Below are 25,763 nucleotides of genomic sequence, written 5' to 3' on the forward strand. Positions count from 1 at the left end.
TAGCGTTCAGAGTGTGCCGCGCACCTCCACGTACATAGATCCCTCCGCGAGAATGAACCGCGAAGTAGTTCCTGACAAGCTGGCGGCTCCAGCGCAGGGCCTGCAGCGGGCAGGACATCGGAGCTGCGTGAAGGATCGGAGTAATAAATGTGAGGTTAGCGACAAAGCCCAGGAAGCTCGCCGGTGTTACGAGGGTATTGTAGCATTCCCCGTACTGTCCGTCCCTCCCCGCCCCCCCCCCCCCCCCCCCCCCACCGCAGGCACCAGCGGAAGTTGCCGGAGTTGGACGAAGACAGAAGCGGAAGAGGACGGAAATTGCCGAGGGTGGCGCGCCTGACGGTGGCCGAGAGGGCGCTGGGAGAACGGCGGAAATTGCCGAGTTCCATCGTCCGCCGACAAGCTGACGGAAACCCCCGAAGCGGTTAGTTCCGAAGATTGCCGAACGCGCGCGTCAGAAAGCGACGCGCGCCGCTGAGGCCGCCCGCTCCGGAGATTGCCGAAGCGGGCTCCGGGGAGCGGCGGAAAGGCCCGAGGCCGCCGCCATAGAGGCCGAGGCGGAGGGCGGCCCGTGCAGCCGCGGGGAAGGCCGGGGCGCCGCCGCCGCCGCCTGTCCCGCGCCAGGTAACGGCGGCGGCCGCGGCAGGGACGGCGGCGCCTCGGCAGCGCGGGGACGGCGGGTGGCGGCGGTGCCGTTACGGGCGCCCTCCTCCCGTCGCCGCTCCCGGTGCCCTTGACGGCTTCCGCGGCGGGCCGGGGGCTGCCCGGCGGGCAGCGGCGGCGGCGCCTCCAAGGTGACCCCCGCGCCGGGCGGCGCTGCCGCGGGCCGTGCCCTCGGCCCGGCGCTGTGGCGGAGCGCCCCGGGCCCGCCTGGGAGCCCTCGCCGGCTGGGATGGGGACGCCGGGCCCGCCGCCGAGCTGCGCCGTCCGGCAAGGCCGCGGCGCCGTCCCTGCGGAGCGGGGCCCGGGGGCCCGGGGCGGGCAGGCGCCCCGCGGCTTGGCCCGCTGCAGGCGGGGAGCCTGCGTGGCTCCTGGCCGCCGCCGAGCGCTGGTGGTGTGCCTTTGCCTGTGTTTGTAAACAGGGACGGGGTGCAGTGGCGCTGCCGCCCGCTCCCGCTGGCCGCTCGGCCTTCCTCCCTCCTGCCGCAGCTCTGGCGGCGTCAGGGCTGGCGCTGGGCTGCCAGCTGTTGATCACCGTGACTTGCACCGTTTCTGCTGTAAGGTGACATATGTATGTACAAAGTATAGCTAGTTACAAAAAGAGAGCCATATCATGTAGTTTAAGAAAGTAACGTTGTATTCCCCTGCACGTACTGGCACGTACGTACTTTTTTGCAAGTGGTACAGAAGTTTTTACTCTGCCTGTTTAAAACCTGTCAGCAAACGTTTGAACTGATAAAAACTCAGTGCTGTTTTCTCTCTTATCAAAGCACCATGCTTCGACTACCTGCTGTCCGCAGGGCCCTAGCTGGGGTTGCCCAGTCCTCCAAAGTGTGTGGTGAGTGTCGCTATTCTATTCGTGTGTATATGGTGAAAAAGTTAATGTATGTGTAATTGACTTATTGAAGGACGTGTATGCATGCTTCATTTGTAGCTCTGGAATTCTATGTTGTGCTGTTTATAGAAGTGGAATCGTATCAGTACTGTATAACTGTAAGATACGGAGCGTGGGGTCTGACGGTTTGCCTCTAGCAGTAACTGAAAGTTTTTGGGTTTTTTTTCCCATGTCTTTCAGGACGTACAACTGCGACAGCAGCCAGCAACCAAATAGAGGTGTTTGTGGATGGCCATCCTGTATTGGTGAACCCAGGAACCACAGTACTTCAGGTGTGGGGAGTGGCATGCTGAATTTTTCTTGGACTCCCCAAATCACTTCTTGGCAGCATGTTCTATTCTATATAGCAAAAAAAACCCCTTTGCGTTGTTTCTTGCGATTCTTTAGGGGTGTTTTCACTGACTAATACAATTTCACATGGCAGAAATCCTTTGGGGAGTTCAGTGTTTGAAAAAGAAGTATCTGCCATGATTGCCTGAAAGAAGATGCGTGCAGCTTGAATCCCAGCTGCAAAAATTTATGCAATACAATAACGGACTTTGATAAATTCTGGTTGAAATTCTAGCTCTGAACTCTGCGTGACCTGGTAGTCTTTCAGAACCCGTTAATTTTGTATCTTATTAAAGTGGCGTCTCAGGTAAATGAGGGATTGTCTCCTTTCGGTTATTAGTTCTTATGATTCAGAATGCTGATCCTTTGCTGCTTTTATTCTTGGTGTGGGAAGAAATGGAACCTGGATCTCCCAGCCTGTACTCAGCACTGTTGCTTTTCAGGTCAAAATTTAAAGTAGATCTTTTTCCAGTCTAACTTCTTTTAAGAAGCCATTAAATAGGGATGTGGTATAGTGAGCTAGAACACTAAAGTACACAGTGTTTATTTAAAAATATATCCCTCGTTCTTTGGATACAAGTTACTAATTTATTTAGGCATTAGAATCCCCCCAGCGGGAGTCTAATGCAATGTTTTCTTAAATACTGGTTTTTATTAGCTTTTTTAGGTTTTCTTACATGTGCTAATTTTTTGTAGAAATGATCAGAAAAGTTAGATCTTGTTAGTTCTGTTTTATTGAATTCAGTGGTGTTTCTTCTGGCAGGCATAGCTAGCACTATAGCATAGATCCCATCAGCCGTGGGGATTTTACACAGGAAAGGCCGACTTCATCTGTTCTCTGGAAATCTGTCATCTCTGTCCTCCTATCTCTTCTTCAGACATATCATGGAAGAATGTTTCTGAGTTTGAGGTTCTGTTGAAGTTGAAGATTGACTATGCTCCAGTACCTTTATAGAGAGTATCTGTGGTGTTGAATTATCACAAGTCATTATGCCCATTGTTGTTTCCTTTGTATTTTTCAAATTTTCCTCTTTTATGCACTTTTCTTTAAATAGTGCATGCTTTCTTTAAAAAGTTATTTTTATTGCTAGAGTCCTATCTATTAGAGAGAATTCTCTCTATTCTTGGAGGAAAGAATGAAAGAGAGGTCAGTTCTCATTTCCTCAATCAGTTACAAATTTTGGAAAAAATGTATTTGTCATTGATAATCTGACATATTTCTGCTTGATCACTATTTTTTATTTATGGTCACTTAAGATGAAAAGTTGAATGCACTATATTCCTGAGGACTTTACACTGTTAGTCTTTGAAAAACTGAATAATGTTTTATGAGGTGGAACTGAAAGGTCTAACTAAAATTTAATTTTCCATTGTTTCTTGTTCTTTATAGGCCTGTGAGAAGGCTGGAATTCAGATACCTCGTTTTTGTTACCATGATCGTCTCTCTGTTGCTGGAAACTGTAGGATGTGTCTTGTGGAAATAGAGAAAGCTCCCAAGGTATTGTTTCATAGGAATTACAGTTTTCTGCTGTGCTTAGGGCCTAGTTTAAATCTTGTAAATAATTGTTTGCACTGTCGTTAGCACACAAATTGTTGTCATTCAGCTGCTCGAAGCAGGATTTTCCTTTCTTCCCATTGGACCGCAGTGATAGCCTATGGATCAAAGTCAGTTCTCAGGCTCTTATGGATTATCTTGCTCCTGGACATAAGCATTTGATAGCTGTGTGTTTTCAGTCAGATATATTTTTATTTTCTGTAATTCAGGCTTCAACCACACATTTTCAGCTGATATTACACAAACAGTAAATTTCAGATACTGTATGAATTCAGCTGTAGGATTAGTGTCTGCAGGTTTGTTTTAGCTACGCAGAGACTGCAGTTGTTTAGCAGTTTATATTTTAATGCATTATGTACCATTGATGTCTGTTTTAAAATAGTAATTGACTTCAGGATTGAAGGCTGTCTTCAGCAGTATTAAGAAATCTGTGCAGATAGTTGAGGCATTCTTTTGGAGTTCAGTCTTGGATTACACATTTATGTTCACATATGAAACTCTTTAGCTCACCTCAACTTGAATTCCATAGTTTGAGCTTTGTGTCTCTGAAAATGTTGGGTTATCACTAAAGATGGAAATCATGATGGTCTGCCTCATGATGTAATTGAAAAGTAGGAGGGATTCGTTTTCTGAGCAAGAGTTTTTGTTAATCTTGCAGTAATCTTCTGAAAAATTTTATTCCAAGACTCTTTGTATAGGCTTTGTCCATATAAATGTCTAAAATGATGCATACTCTGAACTTCCGTTCTAGAGGTTTTCCAGATCTCTGCTGAATCTCTTTGATTTGCCTTATATCTGCTACAACCGACTTTTGTCCTGCTATTAACTACTTGAATTGGAACCCAAAAGTGTAAAATTTTCAACTTTAAAAATGAATACATCACAACTAATTAACCTTTTTATATAGCAGATTATTAATAAATATGGCTTCTAGTGACTATTAGTTAGATTTTCTTCTTTTTTTTCCCTTGCAAATACCTTTTTATTTTTACAACATGTTAAATTAATAACGGATGTCCGTGTAAGAATTTGGGGGGAGGGGGAGGTTAGGGTTTGTGCCTGTGTTGAGAAGAAATATGCTGTGTTCATGCTTGCTTTTTATGATGAATGCAGCCAGTTGCTGCTTGTGCCATGCCAGTTATGAAGGGCTGGAACATACTGACAAACTCTGAGAAGTCCAGGAAAGCAAGGTACCTTTCTTTTAGCCTCCTATAGCTGATTAGTTGTGCCATCTGCTAAACGATGTAAAACTGACATTAACTTTAATTCCTGAACCCAACAGAGAGGGTGTGATGGAGTTCCTGCTGGCAAATCACCCATTGGACTGTCCTATCTGTGATCAGGGTGGAGAATGTGATCTACAGGTACAAGCTCCAATTAAATTGCGTAGACATGTATTAATACCCTTCTCTTACGTGAAATTGTGCTTTCTGGCAGCCTGGATATGTCTGTTTTCTGTTGTGTGTTCTAGGATCAATCGATGATGTTTGGCAGTGATAGGAGTAGATTTAGAGAGGGAAAACGTGCTGTGGAGGACAAGAACATTGGCCCATTAGTCAAAACAATCATGACTCGGTGTATACAGTGCACTCGATGTATCAGGTAATGATGTCCTTTATTTTTCACTGGAGAGAGTACTGAACAGGCATATTTATATCAGTTTCTTACTTGTGAAAGAAACACCATGAGAGGCAGTCAATTTTTCTTATTTTCTGACTGTACTTAAGAATTTTATTTCTGGTAGGGACTGACAGCTGGTTTCCCAGAGCTACCAGACAGCTGTCATGCAGGTAACAGAGATGGCCAAAACATGAAAGTGAAATGAGAATTCTACAGGGCAGAACTGGTCCCATGGTGTTAGTGCCAGAATGGATTTTAAAACATTAAGTGACTTCCTCAGCCACAGTTGCAAGATTTATTTATTCTTGACAGTCTCTGGTAGCTGTATTTATGCTGTTCTGTAGTCCTGAGATTCAGTGCTAGCAAACTTGAGCCAGATGGAAAAGAATACAATGTACTCACCTAGTTCTAGAAAGAACTTGTTAGTTAGGACTAATCTTGCACTCAGACTGTGAAATTCAATGACCACCGAACTGCGCTGTTTTTTGATTTAACTCTACATGGGTTTTGTAGCCCCATCTGAATGAAATTCTGCAGATGTATAGTCCTGCATGTGATGGCACTGACTAATGCATCTGAACAATTGTTTTCTTCTTTCAGGTGTATGAACTAAGGCTAATGTTTTATCTTAAGAAAATGAGATAAGGGTTGAAAAATGTGCTATGTTGCTGTTGTACATTCCAGATTTGTTTTTCATTCTTTTTGCATCTACCAGGTTTGCTAGTGAGGTTGCAGGGGTAGATGACTTGGGAACAACTGGAAGAGGAAACGATATGCAAGTTGGTACTTACGTTGAAAAAATGTTCATGTCTGAGTTATCAGGAAATATTATTGACATCTGCCCAGTTGGTGCTCTTACCTCCAAGCCATATGCCTTTACTGCACGCCCATGGGAGACAAGGTACGTATCTTAACTCATACTGAAGATGCAGCTTTCTCTGTTTCTGTCATACACTTTATCTTAGAATATGTCTCTATGATACTAAGGGTCTTCTCTGATTTTTATGCTCTCCATTTTTGTTGTAGGCTTTTCCATAGACTGAATCTAACACAAATTCTCTTATTTACTCACAGCTCATTCAAGAAAAGGAAGAGTGTTGTAGTTTGTAGACTATTCTTCCCTTATTTTTACTTTAAAATGGTTTGGACTTGTAGGTTGTGCTGATTGCTCAGTAAAAAAATGTGTATAAAGGAAAATTCAAATTTATTAACTCAGTAATTGTTGAGGATTTTTTTAAAATATCGTGTGCAACTAAACTCTTACATGTATATCTAAAGCTAAACCTACAGCACTTTATTTTTTTGTTTTGTTTGTTATGCAGTCTGTTGCTGCTTGTATATAGAAAACTGCAAATAGTTTATTTGTTCTAAACAGGAAGGTAGAGTCAATTGATGTTCTTGATGCAGTTGGAAGCAACATTGTAGTGAGCACGAGAACTGGAGAAGTGATGAGAATTTTGCCAAGGCTGCATGAAGATATCAACGAGGAATGGATATCTGACAAAACAAGGTGGGTGGGAGGTGTTTGTACCCACGTGCGCGTTTATGCATGTGTTAAAGGCATGCTTTGCAGAACCAGAAATGTGGACAGTAGCACTGACTTCTGGATTCCACTGTTAATATTGTAAAACTATAGTGAAGAATAATTGATAAAACATGTTTTTAATATTGTCATTGAAGTTACTGAGTTTCTAATGTTTTCATTTTTGTAGCTTTTTTTTTACATTAACTTTTTTATTTGTATGACAGGGTTTTTTGCTTGTTTTTGAGAAGGAAAAGTTAAACTTTCAGGGGAAATATTTCTTGGGCTTCTCTTTTCTAATCATTGCAAGCTGTTAGAAAACTCAGTCTTAGAAAATATTTAGTATACACAATTATCTTTGTCTTTGGTCTTTAATAATATTAGTGGTGTTCACTTAGGTTTGCTTATGATGGTCTGAAGCGTCAGAGACTTACTCAGCCAATGATCAAAAATGAGAAAGGACTATTTGTTTATGCCTCATGGGAGGATGTATTAACTCGTGTTGCTGGTGTGGTAAGAACAATTTTCAATATATGTAGCATAAAATTAATTTCTAAAGCTGGACATATTACAATGATTAATATCAAAGTCATATAGAAAAGGGCTTTTTTCTTTAAGGTTAGAGGGGAGCATTTGACTTCTGATCCATTGTATTTCCACTTTAAATTTCTTCTTTTGAATATTATTTCCTGTTTCATGGATTAGACCATCTGAAAAACTTTGTCTTATCATGATTTCATTTGGGCCATTGGGAGAGAAATTACTTTTATTTAAATAGGAAATGAAACTCTTCCTTCAGAAATCTAGGAGGAAGCAACTTTCCTGAATTACTCTGATCTATCTGAAGAGTTCTTTAAATTTATTTAAACTGTGCTATCACCACTTTTGCCATCAAAGCCATTAATTCTGTATTACTTATATCTGAATTGTGCTTGCCTCAGTGCTTTCTCTGTGTGGTGATTGATTCTGCTGCTCAAATGAAGTGCTGCATGACTGCTCTGGGTTTTGATTAAAAATTTTATGTGGGACAAAGTAGAATTGAATAACTGTAATTGAACTTTCCTCAAGGATGTTTCTGCCCGTGGTACGGTAGTGGGATTTGTTATGAAAGCTATTGCTTCACAGATAATACTTTTGAGTTGAGTTTACTACCTGAGCTAGTGTTGTGGAAGTTCGTATTCTGTCTACACTGTAGTTTCATTAAAATAAAAGCATTCACAAATCTTCTTCTCCTCACCACACCAAATGAGAATTAGCCATATCTGAGCAATAACTCAAGTGAGAGAGACTTGCACAGAATACCAAGAGCTGTTCTTTGCTTATCATGAGTTCTGAAGGAGCTAGAGCTGCTGCCTTGCAGAAGTCAGACACTGCGGATCAGTTTGTGCTACTCCAGGCCAGCGGATTGCACTGCTGGCTTTGGCACATCCTAATGTAACAAACATTTACCTGGGCCAAATGGGAATTTATGTCAATGGTTTCTTTTGCTTATGTTTATACTTTCTCTCTCTCTCCAGCTACAGGCTGTCGAAGGTAAGCAAGTAGCAGCAATTGTAGGAGGACTGGTGGATGCAGAAGCGCTAATAGCTCTGAAAGACTTATTGAATAGAGTAAATTGTGATATGCTCTGCACCGAAGAGGTCTTCCCTACTGCTGGAGCTGGGTAAGAGTTCAGGCAGTACTGTAATTAGTATGTTAATAAACTTTCCAGTCTGCAGATCATCTCATGGTAAGATTCTGACATGACCAAGGATAGCAATTGCTGATGCATTAGCAGGTTTTGTTTGAATTTACAATAATAATTTATAGAGAGTATTTATGGATTGTGAGTTGATAAATAGTCTCTACTACAGCAAGGGTTGCACACTTTATGTTGAGGCTGCTGCAGTTTAACAGTAGGCTACCGAAAGCCAGTTACACTGTTGTAAGTTGGATAATTTAGTCTATTTCTATTTTTGTTGTGAAAACTATAGTATAATTATGACCTTGTAAACTGTGGAATAGCAGATGAAGTTTGTGAAGGCTGACAATAACTGTAAATGTAGGAAATATCCACATTGTAATTCCTTTAATGTTTTGCTGTCTCCGATACTCATGAAAGAGAGGCTCTTACTTTTTATTTGAGTTAGTAATTCAGATTGAGAAATCTCTTCTTTCCCTTTCTCCACCTGAGATGAAAAAAATATTTTGAGCATCTAGAATCTTTACCACATCTTCATTCCATCCCTTTACTGAATTCTCATCCCCGTTCTTTCTTAAATCTTTTTGTTATAGCACAGATTTACGCTCTAACTACCTGCTTAATACCAAGATTGCTGGAGTGGAGGAGGCAGATGTCCTGCTTCTGGTTGGCACCAATCCACGCTTTGAGGCACCGCTTTTCAATGCTAGAATTCGAAAGAGGTTTGTCTTCCTTGGTGGTGAATAAGCATGCAAATCCATCTGGATTTGATACAATGCTCAGGTGGAGCCGCAGGCAGTAAGTTGAGAGTGTGCATCCAGACAGACTCACTGGATTTAGTTCACCTTTTAGTAAAGGGAATGGTGATATATGTGTAGAAAAGGGGGTCTCTTCTCCCTGCAGTGTGTAGCTATGTTTTGTTCATTCTCACTTTGACATTTTACCTAAGTTCATATACTTAGGCTTTTATTCATTTGTTACATTACACAGACACCTCAGATTTTCTGTCTTGTAGAAATTTGTTAAAGTGTATTCCTTAAAGATTTATTTTCAGCATCAGTTTGCTGCTTTTTGTATTGTTGTTGTAACAAATCAGACTTGCCGATTTTAGAAGCAGTCATTCAAGTTTAACATTTTCTTTGGCAAGTAATGTGGCTTTCCTAAACTTTTGAACATAGCTAATTCAACTTCAACAAGATATGTCAGCAGGAGACAACTGAGGTTTATAAAAGCCCTGTCTGTCCTAATGCTGGGATCTTCCAAAAATACACCATTTTAAACAATAGTGGCCTTAAAATTTTGAGACAAAAAATGCAATGAAATTTATCATGTATTTTTAGAAGTCTGTGCTATGAGAGGCTGCAAAAAAAGGAAAAATTTCTAACCAGCTGAATTTTTTTCCCTGCTTATCTAAGAAATAAGTGGATTTCTAGAACCGTGAGCACTGTCAAATTCATAGAATCACGGAATCATTTAGATTGGAAAATACCTTTAAGATCATCCAGTCCAACTGTTAACCTAACACTGCCAAGTCCACCATTAAACCATGTCCCTAAGCTCCACATCTACATTAAATACCTGCAGGGATGGTGGCACAACCACTTCCCTGGGTAGCCTGTTCCAGTGCTTAATAACTCTTTTGGTGAAGAAATTTTTCCTAATATCCAGTCTAAACCTCCCTTGCCACAACTTGAGGCCATTTCCTCTTGTCCTGTCACTTGTTACTTGGGAGAAGAGACTGACCCCCACCTCCCTACAACCTCCTTTCAGGTAGCTGTAGAGAGCAATAAGGTCTCCCCTCAGCCTCCTCTTCTCCAGGATAAACAACCCCAGCTCCCTCAGCCGCTCCTCATAAGACTTGTGCTCCAGACCCTTCACCAGCTTCGTTGCCCTCCTCTAGACACGCTCCAGCACCTCGATGTCCTTCTTGTAGTGAGGGGCCCAAAACTGAACACAGTATTTGAGGTGCGGCCTCACCAGTGCTGAGTACAGGGGGATGATCACTTCCCTAGTCCTGCTGGCCACACTATTTCTGATACAAGGAATTCTTTCCTCCTACAACTTACTTCAGTTCTGAAGTAACTACGAGTTAAGTCAAGCTAAATAAACTTAATAGTAGCTGTAGGTGTGGGTTTTTTTTTTTTTGTCTTGTTTGTTTTTGCCCAACACTGGAAAAGATGGTTTAAAGTTGTAGCACCTCATTTTGTGCAATCTTTTTTTCCACTGAATTGGCAAAGGTTTGAGGGGAGGAGGGAATTGAGTTATGAACTTCTCACGTAAGGCGTGTTGCTGCACTGGTCTCAGAATGTATGTAGAGAAGTAGTCCTAAAAAAACCTTAAGCTTGTTTAACAGTCAAAATAATACTAAAATTGAAAAATGAAGCATGAACATGAAGCATGTTACCAAAACAATTAATGCCATTTAAATTCCCTTGAAAGTATTTGCATCCTATTTCAGGTTACTGCTAACATTATTACTAGTGGCTTTCGTTGACTAAAACTCTCTATTTCTCTGATTTTTATAAAATGTTTGCTGTGTTTTCAGCTGGCTTCACAATGACTTGCAAGTGGCCCTTGTTGGCTCTCCTGTGAATTTGACCTACACATATGACCATCTAGGAGAGTCCCCACAGATACTCCAGGATATTGCTTCTGGAAAACATGCATTCTCCAAGGTACACACAACTTAAGAGTGTGACTGTTAAATTTCAGATGTATTGAATAATAATCTGAATTCCCCACAGAGATAGATTTGAAGAGAAGTACCATGTTGTATATGGGGTTATTTGCTATTAATCAAATGCAGAGATGAGGTAATGATCAGTGTGCACCAAGTATGTGTGAGCTGTTTAATATATTCAGGTGTGTAAAACTTTGTGGTGCAGGAAACTCCTGAAACATTTCTTGATATAAACCAAGCTGTTTCAGCCACTGGTGTTCCCACTGAAATGTCTGGTTATCAAGAGTATAGTTCTGTATTGACAGGGTAGCGTACTGCTTACAGCAGTTTCTCTTGGCTTTATCTCTAATGAAACAATGACCACTTCAGAATCGTAGCTTTGCGTGGAAGACTTATGTAGAAATTACAGGATTTGTTACATTGATTTATTACATTATCTGCACCAAGAATTGTCTTCAGAGCCTTGGAATGAATTTTTTGATTCTTTACTTGCACAGGTCCTCGACCAGGCCAAAAAGCCAATGGTGGTGGTAGGTAGTGCAGCACTGCAGCGCAGTGACGGAGCAGCTATCCATGCTGCTGTTTCCACCATTGCACAAAATGCCAGGACTAAGAGCGGTGTTGGTTCCGAGTGGAAAGTCATGAACATCCTCCACAGGTTTGCTTTAAAGCTTTTTTGGGAGCCACTTGCATTCACGCTGTGCCTACACAAGTTACCACAACGTATATATTTTCAGATTTCTTTGTGTACGCACAAGCGGCTCATCAGGTTAGAACCTGTAGGGAATATAAAAAATAGAAGTACAAACTAGCAGAGACTTTTTAATAAAAATGGGTTCCTTGACCTGGCAAACTTTTCAGGCTCTCCATGAGATTTTATTGATCTATTATATTTAAATGTATTTAAATGTAGAATTTACAGTTTAAATTTAGAGGTATAGAATACAAGAGAGCTTAATAACATACCACAGTGCTTAGTAGAATCCATAGCAGACTAGTGTCACTTGCTAAATGATTGCTTTTTATCTAGAGGAAGAAAACCAAACAAAATGGCAAATACATTAATGGCAATTAATATATTTAAATTATATTTAAATAATATGGTTTCTTACAATATTCCTTTTACTGTGCAGTTTCTTAATTGAATAGTTAATAGAAAAGCTTCAAAGCTTTTCATTTTAGGGCTTTTGATCTTAGTTACTCAGTTTATTGGGATATTATTCCTTTTAATAGGCAAGCTTCTCTTGGGACAGTCCTTCCCTACTCTCTTTCTAAAACTGTCTGTCAAATTGACAACCTCTGTAAAGGAAAAATTATTTCAGCAAATGTAGTGGTGCTCAGATTCAGAGATTCAACAAAGTCCTTCTGCCAGAAGCAGCTTCATTGATGTAAAACTATTATAGCAAGAGCAGGGCTTGGTCCTCTGAAGGGAACTTGAATATAAAATCCTGCTGTCGAAACTGAAACATTTAATACCAAAACACTGATGAGTTAAAGAACACTCGTGATACCATTTTTACATGTAGTTTGGCAGTCTTTCATATTATCGACTTTCATACTTTTGGTCCACCATCCTCTCTACCTTAAGTGTAAAAAGCAACTTAATTTACTGGAACCCATATGTCTGACTATGTCAGACAAACATGGGTAACATTGAGAGGTCTGTACTGTACAGAGAGAATCCTTTTTCTTTTAAATATTATTGTAAGTCTGGCATCTGATTATGCAGGATTATGCAAAACTGTTTCTCTGGAAAAGAAAAAGTGCTGGAAAATGAGAATGATTATCTCATTCATTTAAAAGTATTTTTATGTGTGAATAAATGAATAGTGATGCAATAGTGGTCTGAAATCTTAGATGCTTCAGAGTAGCTGATGGTCCAGTAGCTGGTCTTTCATCTTCCATGTGAGTGCCCTCAATTAAAGGCCCATTGAGTTCAATTTGTAGCTGAAATGTGAACCTTGATGTTCCAGATGACAAGTGAGCTGCCTGCCACTAGGCCTTGACGTTTATTTTTGCTATCTCATCTTAAATATGCGAGATTCCCAGTGAAAGCTTCAAATGGCATCAGTTTGTCAAAATGCAAAACCAACCTGATATTTTGTCAAATACTCTGTCAAAATTTTCAGCTGCCTTTATGCTTCATTTTTGTCCTGTTACTGTTAGAGACCTCTTATGTCCCTCCTAAGTATTTAGTCAAAAAAAGAAGTTAGGTCTGTTCTGATGGGAGAGTGAGAATTCTGAAATAACTTAAAGTCGTAATGTGTTTGTTCCTACAGGGTTGCAAGCCAGGTAGCTGCTTTGGATCTGGGTTTCAAACCAGGAGTGGAGGCAATTAGGAAAAATCCTCCCAAAGTATTGTATCTCTTGGGAGCAGATTCAGGTTGTATAACACGTCAGGATTTGCCAAAGGACTGTTTTATCATCTATCAAGGTAATCAGTAGATGTAAATTAAGGAACGTTGCTATCTAATAGCTGGAGAGAAAGCCTAAATAGTGGCATATTCTTACAAACATATCTGACCCTTTGATAAATTGTAGCCTTTATTTTCTGCCAAGAAATAGAACTTCCAACACGTAACTGAGATACTGGTTACCTATTTCTTAGGTAAAAATGAGAAACTGTTGATGAGTAATACGGGAACATAAACCAGTGTGGTCTTCTGGAGCATAGCTTCAAACCTGGCAGACAACAGGATGTTGCTTCCCAGCTGTTCCATCATACCAAAACATGGTCTTATCTTAATTCACTAAGCATCCTTGTTCCAGGAGCCCCCCAAAGCTGAGTGGCTATAGACACTGAACTACCATTTACTACTGCTTGTAGTCTGTTCATTCACCCCAAAGCGTTAGGCGAGTAAGACCTCAGAGCAGTCAGCCTAATAGCTTTTATATGACTGGTTAAGCGAACCTTAGAAACTCCTTTTTTCTGGGAACACAGAAATTCTGTATTGTGTCACTAAAGCATTTATTTTTATTTTTACTTACTTATGTCTTATATGGTTGTATACTGTTTCCTCTTTCCATGTATTTAGGACACCACGGGGATGTGGGAGCTCCCATGGCTGATGTTATTCTCCCAGGAGCAGCATATACAGAGAAGGCGGCCACATACGTGAATACTGAGGGTAGGGCCCAGCAGACAAGAGTAGCAGTAACACCTCCTGGGATGGCAAGGGAAGACTGGAGAATTATCAGAGCTGTCTCTGAGGTACTGTTGCTGTTACAAATTGCTTGTAATAAAAGTATACTGAGAGGTTAAGTTCCTTTTGTATTGAAAAGTGTTTCCAAAAAAGAGGTACGTTTTCAGGGAAATACATGACTGTAGTCTTAAGAAGTAATGTTTTGTATTGAATCCTTTGTTAATTCTGTGAATTAAATCACATTGTTTCCTACAACTAATGTTGTAGCTGTTGCATGCTACTGGAATGCATAATGGTGAAGCTTTGTCTGCAAATTCTGCCCATCTTCATGAAGTGCTTTAGAGGAAACTGGTGGGAGGATGCAGTTTCTTGCTTTTTGGAAAGAAAACAGCATGAATTCTGAGGACAGGATCTGGTGTCATTAGATAAGGTCAAATAAGTGCTCACTAGTCACTGGGAACAAGATGCATTGATAATTGCCTCAACTTTTATCACATTTGGTGGTAAGCTAGGGAAAGGACAAGTGTCATCTGTATGGAAGGAGAAAAGTACTTCTCGTCTTTTTTTTCCTTTGCATAGCAAACAGGACAGCCTAGTTTTTTTAAAATGGGGAAGTCTTAACTGTAGGCATCAGAGGTCCAACAGAATACTGTGACTTTGCTTCAGTTTGTACATTATAACTGCCTTTGTTTTCAGGAGTGTAGATTTTTCCTGATTTTACTTTAGGTATGTTAATGGATTGGTAATCTAAACCACTATGTATTAAATCCCTAGACTTGATGGCATTTCTTTCTGTGAATCTCTTAGTTGGCTGGTATGACCTTGCCTTATGAGAACCTTGATCAAATACGGAAGCGTTTAGAAGAAGTATCTCCTAATCTGGTTCGATATGATGATGTGGAAGAGGCTAACTACTTCAACCAGGCAAATGAATTGTCAAAGGTAACCAAAACTGAAGCATCTGGGCATGATATAGTGCTGTTGCATAGCTTGATGCTTTTTAAAGAAATGGGCCTTCTTCATATGTAGTACTACAAGCATTCTTTGGCCTGCACTGAATGCAGAATTCACTAAACAAATGCTTTGGTAACAAGTTCCTATCATAAAGCTGACTTTCTTTTTTTTTCCTTTCCTGCCACAGTTAGTGAAGCAACAGCTTCTTGCTGATCCTCTTGTTCCACCTCAGCTCACAATAAAAGACTTTTATATGACAGGTATGTATAGTATGGCCTTTCCATTCTGAAATCAGTGATACATTTTACTTAGCTTTACAGTAAGATTCTTACGAGGCATCTAAAGCTTTCTACTAAGATATGTAGGATTTGAGTCTTTTGAAGAAACAAAGTTTTCCAGTAAAATGATGTGGAATTTGCATAAAGCACAGACTACTGGACTATATTTTCAACTAAGCAATTTTCTTTACCCTCTTTCTATTCAGTCCTGTACTAAATCTCTCTTATATTGTGTCTGTGTACAATTTTGAAAATGAACAGTTGTAGCACACTGATGTGTTTGGATTTTCTTTTTCAGATTCAATCAGCAGAGCATCCCAGACAATGGCCAAGTGTGTGAAAGCTGTTGTTGAAGGTGCTCATGCAGTGGAAGAGCCAGCCAGCTGCTAGAGACTAATCAGACTGCTACCACCTCCATCCAAGTATTTGTTGCAGTTAACTGCTGTGACTGATATTTTTTTTTTCCAAAATCTATTTGCTAGGTCGTTGTATTTTTCTTTTCTTCATTCACATTTTCATCAGTTCGAATAGTCCCATAACATTATAGGACTGTTGTTGTGTCTGAGAGAACATGCAGCACTCAACTTACTGTACCCAGAGGCAGAGTACATGATGATTGTATACAAATAAATTATAACACCAAACAATCCATGACCTGTGTAATTCATATAGCTCAGGCTTCTTGCATGAAAAGAACTCAGTAAGCAACTCAGACTCAGTAAGTCTTGATTTGCTAGGAACAAGTCTACATGGCAAAAATACTAAACTGTAACATTCTTCCAAAGTATCCAGGTATTTTAATTTTAAGCAATGGTGAGAGTGTGAACGTCCTATTTTTGCACTTTTAGAGCAAGTTGTCCCTCTTTTGAGTTAAGCATACTTGGTTTATGTCAGTGTTCAGACCTATCACTGCTCTAGATATTTGTATGTTTCTCCATTTCATTTCAGTTGAGAAACTACTCAAGAAGGAACTAAAAATAATTTTGATGTCGTGAAAAAGAAGAGCAATTTTCGCACAGCTTCCTTATATTGAACTGCTTTAAAAATTTAGCAAAAAGATAAAGGCTTTTAGCTAAACCAGTTCAAGTACAGAAAAGATCTCAGAATAGTTTCTCTGTGCAATGATCTTTTTATAGCAAAGTGGGGGAAGGGGTAGCGTGTGGTGGGTTTTGTTTTGCTAAGCTTTAGAATGACTTCAGAACAGCAACTCTCTCCTCTATTATGTTGGTTAATGTAACTTCGAAGGATAGCTTTCTCTTCAGCAGGCTATTAGGGTAATATGGTTTAGAGTAATCCTTCCAGGAATCATGCAAATGGGAACAGTATCATAAAGCCATCACTTCCAACTTTATTAAAAAAACCAAACAAACAAACTTAATTTTGCATGAGGAAAAGCTACATTTTCCAGTGTAGAATAATACTGAGTGCATGAGAGTGCTGCTATAGAAGCCTTAGCTTTATAGAATTCCTTTTTTCTTCTGTGCTTGAAATTTTTCAGTAACAAGCAAGTAATTTTTAAAAAATTGTTTTCCTTCTCCCAGGAAGAAAACTCTCCCTGGTTATCCTGGTATAGCCCCGTGTCCTTAAACTAGCTGACTAAGTCTTAAATGTTGAACATTGTTTCACTCAGCCTGCCATCTTCCAGTTACCAACAGGATCAGTTCTCTCGGTGGTACAAAACCAAAGACAACTATTCACTTTATTCAAAGATACTACTATGCGTGTTAATGAGACGTCTAGAAATACTGTAGTCTATTTTTAATGTGGCAGTTCACAGGACCCCATAGTGTGTATGTCCACGTGTGTGACCAAGTATGGCATAAAACCTTCATGTTGTCCTTGTGGAATGTTATTTCTTTAGGAGGAAGAGGGGCTTATGGCAGGGACATAGCAAAAGAAGAATGTGTGTGAGAACATATGCCCAAAGCAAGGCAGTTGGCTCTTCTCACAGATGGTAGCTTTAAGAGGAAAGGGTGTAGCTGAATCCTATATTCAGTAAAACATTTGGTTCTCAGGTTCCTAGGATGAAAACCTTATTTTTTTCCTGAAAATCCATGTTGTACAAACACAGAGGAATAATTTCAGCTGTGCAAGAAGTCAGTTATCACTTCTTCACTTCAAAATGTATAAAGGTTCAAAAGCTTTAGAGAATTTTTTTTGCCTTAAATGTTACAGCATTATTTAACTCTGGGAGCTCTGGCACACATTACTTTTCGATTCTTTTTTTGAAAGCTCTGCATCCTTCAGTTAGTGTATATAGGAGATCTTTATTTCTATTCAAGAAGTATCCAGCCCTTGTCTTGAAAGACAAAAAGGATACGAAGTACGTGTGGTGCTGTCTGTCCTGCTTTTACCCTCTTCCCCACCTAACTAGTCACCGAGTATAGAACTTTTCAGCCAAACTTGATAATAGCGACAAGGCTCTCTACAACTTTGACGGTTGGAAACTAGACAGTAAAGAGAAATCTAAATTAGCATTCTTATCAACTGAGTTTACAGTGTAGCCCTTCCCTTATCTCTTCTGTTTGTTCTGGTGGCGTGACAGCCAGTGCACGTGTGGACTTTTGCCCAGCTAGCAATAAAAGGATAGTAGGGGTCTGCAACGGAATGGAGGTGATGTAGCCTGGGCAAAGTACTGGAAGATAAATCTACAGAAACAGGGCTATTTATGCAACTTAGTTCTGTTTATTTAAAAAAAAAAAAAGTTAACAGTGCTACTACTTGCTGGTTCTGAAGCTGCAACCTCAGATGAAAGCAGAGCATTATGAGAAGGCAATGAGTTGCTGGGATGATGGGAGATGAACATGCTCAAAGTATTGTTCTTGACTGTTAAAGTAAGGGCTTATTAGCTAGGTGATACATCGCCTGAACGGTCAGTTCTGCCGATGCAGCTAACCTCCAAATGCAACGTTGGTGGGTGCGTTTATCCAGACTGTTGGGGAGTGGGCTGGGGATTTATTGTACTTTAAAATAAAGCTAAGACCAGAACGGAAGGAGATTCAATTCCCCAAGTGCAGCCCTAGTACCACCTGGTGGCCAAACGGCAGAATGTCTCACTGGTTGCATTGCCAGTTACGGTCCAGTAGCCTTCATCTCACCTCTGCCTGTACGCTCCTGCCTGCACGGACAGCAGGAGCAAGAACAGCTGCCGAGCTGGGAGAGAGATGGATGGGTTTAGTCATTAAGTATCCTCTTCTCTCGACACAGCACGGTGTGAACATAGCTCCTGCGTGCAAGCAATTAACCCCAAACACGGCTTAGATTAAACCTTGCCTTTATGTAGACTTGTCTTCAGCAGAAGGTTGTGGGGAGTGGAGAAGGAAAAGGGTGTCTTAATTCAAGGTAAAACCCTACTAAGCACTTATATTTTCAAGCAAGTTTAGGCCAGGTTAACACCAACAGTCAGATTAAATAGAAACAAACTTTGTCAAAATACTGCGGGCAGATTTAAGCATCTAAGTCTAAAGCTGTGATTTTAAAACAAACAAAAAAATTTTTTAAAAAACCCTGTTCAATAGCCACCTTCCTGGAAGCACCAGCATCCCATGGGTACATCCCTACAGTTCCAGAGGGACACTGCTTTAAATCTCAGGCAATTTAGCTTCTTCAATAAAAAGAAACCAGACAACGTGGTCCCAAATGGAAGTCAAGTCAAACTGAGGTATGTTCTCAGCAAGACTCTGCAACAGCCAACAAAACTAGGCCATTCATAAAAATAGTTGTAACTGACTCATTTTTTTAAATGTATTTTGCAGCGTAGCTCAAGGCAGAAAAGGAAGTGTCTGTAGCATTTCCCCAGGAAGTAAAAGACTTGGGATCAATGCCTCTTCTGAGGCTGATAGATTCTTGCAAGACAGTGGCTGCTATCTGCTCAGTGGGGGGATGTGCTGTATATTACTGTTGAAGCCGACAGAAAAGCAGCTCAGATTCACAGAGCTGAAGAAAAAGCAGAGCAGCAGCCTGGCATCAGCCTTAATCAAAGAGAAAAGATAATAAAATCTCATCTCCATCCCTGTCCCCACACGCCTGCTCCTCATAAAATACTCTAAACAATGGCTAAACCAAAACATCCTCTCCCAAAACAAGACAGTCTCTTAATAATGATTTGTTTTGTTGTCCTTCGAATATGCAATTAGATGAAATCACCTTCAGTGATGAAGGGTTGAAAGACTGACTCTTTCAAGGCACTGACAGGACATGAGCAGAAAAAGTGCTAACAAGCAAACTGATAGAAGTGACTACCATCATGGAAAAAACATAGCAATAAGTAAGCAGGGAATTACGGAGAGCGCCTAAAAGTTAAGGACTTCACTGACAACTGAAGTAAGCTTTTTATCAGGAGTACAAGAAGTACAAGTACGTTTTACAGGGTAAGTTCTCCCAGAGCTACCTGAGAAGTTTCCTGGCTCAAGAAGCAGTTTTTAAATTCCTATTTTAAAAAAAAACACAATTATTAATTTATTAATAGATATTAACAGATAATTATTTATTATTCATAAAATGTCAAATGGGCACAGGTACCTTTGGGAATGAAACACTGAAGTTTACAGAGAGTCACAAGGAAAACTTTGTTCAGAAACAAACACTGAATCCTTCGCTGGGTGTGGGGGCTTATACCAGTCACGGTCCTCTCTGTTGTGTAAGGTTTTATCCAAAAGATGTTTTACAGTAACGCATAGTAGCTGATGGAACGATGTCAGCAATGTGTCCCAAAGTACCTGGCTATCCTCAGCTCCCCACAGCTGAGCACAACAGGGGAACGGCAGAGAGAGTCGTGAGAGACATACGTAAAACCTTGTGATCAAACTCTCCACGAGTGACTCCATAATCAGCAAAGCCTACCATGCTAAACGCTGTTAATAAATGTTTTCCTCGGGCTACATGCAAGCATCCATTCACAGTGCCTAATGCTGAGAAGCCTCCTGAGACTGAGAGGCCTCTTTGCGTAGTAAGACATAATAGCTGGTAGAGACACCTCCTCACTCTGATGCTAATACTGTATTTTGAATATACTTAACTAATATTTCAAAGAAATAATTTTATTTCTTCTTGTCACCTTCTGTACCCCTGTGCTTGTTTGAAATGGATCAGAGATGAGAACCGTGCATCAAAAAGAAACATACTAAGAGCAAAAAGCTTCATGTATAACAAATAACTTTCAAAATCCACTGGGATCTCATGACCCTAGACACTAATTAAGCCTTATGCTTTGATGTTAGCTCAACTCCAACTACTTTTGAAAAATCCTGTCCTGCATGCTTTTCATTTCTGAATTATCTGTCACAGGATATTCCACACCTTTGTTTGAGGCATCTTATACTGGCTGCTTTCAGAAGACTAAGAGATCGCTGATTTGGTCCAGAGTGGGAATTCCCATCTTTCCAATTTGCAGTGATGACCAAGACCCCTCTAACCTGAAAGTAAATGACTAACTGGACTAATAGCAGAAAGAAGGACTGGTGATAAAGTAGGTAGCTTAACTGCTACAATTACAGTTAATGAAATATCAATAGACAGAAGCAGATAGTAAAAATACAATAGTATACTTTGAATTAACAGTGGGCTTCCCGGTAAAGCGGGACTGTATTAGAGCAATCTGCTGGGACAATTTATTCCATTCATTTGTCTTCTATTTAAAGAAGTCTCCACAGATGCCTGTCAAGTACTCTGGACAGCCTTCCCACAATTAGTAGTCTTATTATTTTGTCTTTGCTGAGCTTTAGGAAGACAATATCATTTATTTAATGCAGATTAAAATACACATTGATAATGAAGAACAGATTAGTTAAGACTTAGTTAATTACTATTTTCAGTACAGTTCACTATCAATTAATTATATTATCATGCAATAGGTAGCATACGTCTGCTCCCAATTGGTTAAACACTTCTGCAACTATACTCCTACTGAAATCCACAGCAAAATTCCCATTGCTCCAATAAGCTTTAATGAAGCCCCTAAGACTCGGGAAAACAAGGCCAGTCATCTGTACTTTGTGTTGCTCTGGTAGCATTTATGACTTTAAATGAAGCAAAGCAAAGTTACTCTGTTCTACATATGTCTTGTCCTATACTTTCAGCTGTGCTATCTGCCATGTAGGAGTGCACTAAAACATGGGTTTGAAGGGGTTTAGCAGCCAAATGAAGAAACTGAATTTATGCCACAACTTGGGTGTATTTGCTAAAGAAAAATCCTTAGACTGTAGACAATGTTTTTAGTATAGAGACTCCTACTTCAATGTTTGGAAAAGTGGCAAAAAGCATGCCAGTTATCAAATACATACTACTGCAGCAGACAGGATAACTGAAATCCAAATATGCTAGAGATAAGCACTGCAATAAAATTTCCATGTTAAAGAATTGCTGAAAAACAAGAATAAGCATTTTTCAGCAATACTATTATGCTGGGCTTTAATGGTTAGCCTGACCCCAGAGCTTACCACAATTAAATAAACCAATACCACATAAAACTGCTGCTCAAGACATTTCTTAGAAGAACGTGCGTAATCATAATTTTGGTTTTTATTTAATTTGTCACCCTTTTCAGTGTTTAAATGCCTGAAGACAAGATGTTCTATACAAATGTGGCTTTATATATGAAAGTCTCTGATGAACATCTCCACACTTAAGAGTTGTTTCTCCCCTTCTCAATATTCACCTGCATTTTAAATAAATTGCTGATCTCTTCCACAAGCATTAAGACATTGGAACTGTCTCCTCAGAATGTATGTGTCTTTCAAGGAATAATACCAAGACGCTGACATTACAAAACTATTTGCTGAGAACCCCAGACCCTTCACCGCAGACACAGAGTCTAAGTCACGCTCCAGAAATTCCTGAGGTCTGCGCTGGGTGTGCATATGACCTTGGGAGAGAGTCAAGGTTCATGTCTTGATGCGGGCTCCTCCAGTAGCTGGTATACAACCTAAAGCACCTATTCCATTACTTTTATTAGACTCACAAAGCTTATTCACTATGTCACTGCCCTCTGTCTCACTATTAATAGCAGTGAGACACATCAGCAAAGCATGTCTCATCATTAGCTAGAAACTAGTGATTTAGGGAACATTAATGTTCTTTGACCACTCTGTCCTCAAGCGTACAATACGTTTACTGTCTGGAGCGGTTGGTCCAGGGATGCGGCCACTTTAAAGTCAAGGCAGCAGACCTATTCTGTAATGGAGAAATGGAATTTCCAGAATACAACTCTTCATTTTCCAGCCTTAGCGATTCTATGATTCTATGTTGTACAGGGGATGTTTCTTGCTTTGGGTTTACATGCCGTCCTTGTGCAGGAGTCTCAGAGTCCAATTTGTTCTCCAACATAATTTCAGAGCACTGCTCTACTCTATCAAAATGATGCATCACCTAACTAAAGAGAATAGCCTTGTCCATAAAGATAAACAAATCTTTTTTTAAATCTTCTTTTAATTCCGCATTACTAAAGCTAGCAGACTTTGCTCCTCTAGGGTGTTACTGTGTAACATTTTGTTGTCAGCAAAACAATTAAAATAATATTTGCAATTTTTAGTAAATTACTGAAAAGCAAATCCTTTTGATCCTCTCAGGTAAATAAAGTTTTGTTACAGAAATTCCTCCATCCATAACATACAGATTTTAATTTTTCTGTTGAATGATTACACAGTATTCCATGTAACTAAGATCTAGCGAATTTTTCCTCTTTACTTTGTCTTCCTTAAAAAGATTCAATTTTTTTTTTTTGTACAAGACACTAAAAAATATCCCATTTCAGTTTTTGTATTCCAAACTAGATTAAAAATATTTCTCCTTTCCCTTAGCATTAAGCTTCTGGCTTTGCAATTAACACACATCAAATAGATCTCAGGAGGTCACCAAAATGTGTAACACTACTATGATGCATGTTTAAATTTAGGCATGCAAGTAATCCGATTAAAGCCAGTATCTGCAAAGTCAAGCACATAAGCCAAAGAAAGGGTTTAATATTGTTTCTATGTTCAGGTTCTCAAGTGCTTTCACAGACATTTCTCTAACATGTTGTAGCATCTGCATCCCATTTAAAAAAAACCAAAAAACCTAAGATACCCTTCAGTGTGCTGTACAGATATTCTCAAGAGCACCACAGAAAGACTCGGTGTACACCAGCTGTTCATGGTATGCCTCTCTTCCTAAAACACTAAAAATTTCTTAATAGTGCAATAAAGAGAACTAACTTGAATTATAGTTGAACTATACTGAACTACTGAATTACAGTTAAAAGTAGCAATTCTCTTGTTTAACATAATGCTAGATACAAGAAATCACATAGTGCGGAAACTTGACTTCACTACTCTAGCAAAACACTACCAAGTTGGTAAGAGTTTTACGCAAGTAAGTATTGAGTGATTCTTCAAACACTTCTGAATTATTAATCAGGCCTGCAAGGACTTGCAAACTGGGGTCTGAGAATTTGGTCCTTTATTTATTTAGAACAAAAGAAAAGGAAATATTAGTTTACTCTGCATTTGTTGAATTTCTGAATCCATTGAGATAATTTATCTGTAATATTTCAAAAGGTTTTTTTTTTAATCATCCCATATATGACCAATGTTTGCAATCCCTGTCATTCCTGTAATGAATTTTAGACATAGAATATAAAAGTATTTTTTTTTAAATATCTTACAAAAAGAATCATTATACTTCATGCTCCAAAGCACACAATAATGACTACTAAGATTATGAAGTACCCTTATTACTGCATTACTTCTATACAAAATAAAAATATTTTAAAATAGAATATAGGAGCGACATATTTGATTTTTTTTTTGTTGTTTTTCTAATGTCAGAGCAGAATAATGCATTTTATGGATTAATAATCTGACACACAAAAACACCTCCTATGCAATAACTCCATAGAATGCAACACTCTGGATTATTAAAATATGCTAGGTAGACCTACCATAATTTTAAAAAATTCCTGCCGAACAAAAAATATACAGTTTGACACAAAGACCGGCTGACTTTTAGTTACATTTTAATTCAAACTAATTTATCTAAACAAAAACCCACTATAAACACACAACATACGCTCACTGTACTAGCTAGGCAAACTCACAAACTATGTTTTGAAAATGGAATGTATCTGAATTCAGGATTAATTTTTTTTTTTTTAAAGATTACAGTAACTGAGCTAAAACAACATATTTCAGATCTGACAGAGGAGGGGGAGAGGTTGATAACATACTAAGTAATTCAATATCTTCATTCATATGACCTTAGTCTGACTGCAGTTCAATTAGCCTATACTACCTGAACAATTTTTACAATGAAAAAAACTTAAATAATTCTTTTTTTATGCATAGCTCATTAGTTTCCTAATTATTTCCTCTTCCTTCAGGACAAATAAAAAGGCATCTTTGCAGTTCATCTCTGAACGGGGCTGTGCATAATCCCATTTCAAGAAACATTATCATAGGTCTGCTGAATGTAGTGATCAGTGTCTTCACCTATAGATATACGGTAGCATCTCACACTGTTTTGACAGCATTTCATATTTTTTTTACAATCTAATAAAAACATCTGCAACAAAGAAAAACACAATGACTATTTTATACTACAAGATACTGTAGTATAAATTAATAGTATTTCTCAACTCTGTAAAGATGAAGTCAGGAATAACGGTATTCATAAATATCAGGAACAAAGCCCCCAAATCAAAACAGTAACTTAAAAAGAACCAAAACAGATTTTAGAAGGCTGAAAAGTGCTTTGAAAACATTAAAACCAAAACTCAGCTACTGCCTCCAAATTTCTTGCTATGAGCTTTATTTTTTCACATCCCATCCTGAAGGGCAGACAATGCTAAATTTATGACAGATTAGCAGACTTTCTCAGATATATATCGCAGGTTCCACTCACTTGCATTAAATCCCCCATAGCTTCTCTACATGGCCTACTCTAGAAAAAAAAAAAAAAATTAAAAAATAGCTGTTTTTTCCTACCTCTACATACAGTTTTATTTACAATGCCTTGAATGAGAGAAAGACGTAATAGTACAGTTATGCCAAACTATCCCACATCAGTCTCAGCTGTTCTACTGAGAGTATGAGTACCAAAAAAAAGTTACACTAACTTTCACAATTACACATTAATTTTTAGAACTATCACACAACGACAAAACAGTGATCAACTTTACAAATTACAGGAAAAAATACGAATTTTTAATTTTTAAAGAAAAACAAAGTTACTAAAAATATATTTTTTACCGTACCTCCTTTTATTTTTTTTTTTCCAGAAAGCTGATCTTACCAGGTTATAAAGAAAATTATTTCTTCAGCCACACGCCTTTGTATTTTATTTTTATTTAAAATAAAAAGTCACATAAATGATAAAAAATTTGGTTTTGGCCATTTGGCTCCCTCCCCCAAATTGACACTTTATAAAAACCTTCTGTACTTCTTTTCCCCCTCCCTCTCTCCCTCTCTACTACCTTC

At 39.2% G+C, this 25,763-nt stretch overlaps 1 protein-coding gene across 3 annotated transcripts; it reads left to right on the forward strand.

Annotated features, from left to right (window-relative positions):
- The first annotated feature begins 61 nt into the window (after positions 1-61).
- Positions 62-21,573, forward strand: NDUFS1 (NADH:ubiquinone oxidoreductase core subunit S1). Of its 3 annotated transcripts, XR_014228323.1 has the most exons (21): positions 62-149; positions 261-421; positions 1,428-1,495; positions 1,733-1,824; positions 3,273-3,380; positions 4,551-4,627; positions 4,720-4,801; positions 4,909-5,039; positions 5,773-5,958; positions 6,433-6,567; positions 6,978-7,092; positions 8,097-8,242; positions 8,854-8,982; positions 10,806-10,935; positions 11,438-11,598; positions 13,220-13,374; positions 13,976-14,151; positions 14,891-15,025; positions 15,225-15,297; positions 15,614-19,685; positions 20,602-21,573. XR_014228323.1 is itself a non-coding variant. In XM_082313422.1 (20 exons), exons 3-20 carry the CDS (start codon positions 1,432-1,434, stop codon positions 15,703-15,705), a joined length of 2,187 nt encoding a protein of 728 aa, XP_082169548.1. In that variant the 5' UTR covers positions 62-149; positions 261-421; positions 1,428-1,431; the 3' UTR covers positions 15,706-21,573. The 3 variants fall into 3 exon arrangements, 2 of the variants coding, with proteins under 2 accessions (XP_082169548.1, XP_082169549.1); XM_082313422.1 differs by having other exon boundaries at positions 15,614-21,573; XM_082313423.1 differs by lacking the exons at positions 62-149; positions 261-421 and adding an exon at positions 439-621 and having other exon boundaries at positions 15,614-21,573.
- The last annotated feature ends 4,190 nt before the right edge of the window (positions 21,574-25,763 follow it).

This window comes from Platalea leucorodia (genome assembly GCF_965183815.1).
Source record: "Platalea leucorodia genome assembly, chromosome: 5".
In the NCBI taxonomy this organism is placed as follows: domain Eukaryota; kingdom Metazoa; phylum Chordata; class Aves; order Pelecaniformes; family Threskiornithidae; genus Platalea; species Platalea leucorodia.

Bases quoted from the DNA above. Each gene is read 5' to 3' on its own strand.
- NDUFS1 (XM_082313422.1), top strand. From the start codon at position 1,432: ATGCTTCGACTACCTGCTGTCCGCAGGGCCCTAGCTGGGGTTGCCCAG. The intron at 11,599-13,219 runs GTTTGCTTTAAA...TTGTTCCTACAG, and splicing joins GTCATGAACATCCTCCACAG to GGTTGCAAGCCAGGTAGCTG. The intron at 14,152-14,890 runs GTACTGTTGCTG...TGAATCTCTTAG, and splicing joins TTATCAGAGCTGTCTCTGAG to TTGGCTGGTATGACCTTGCC.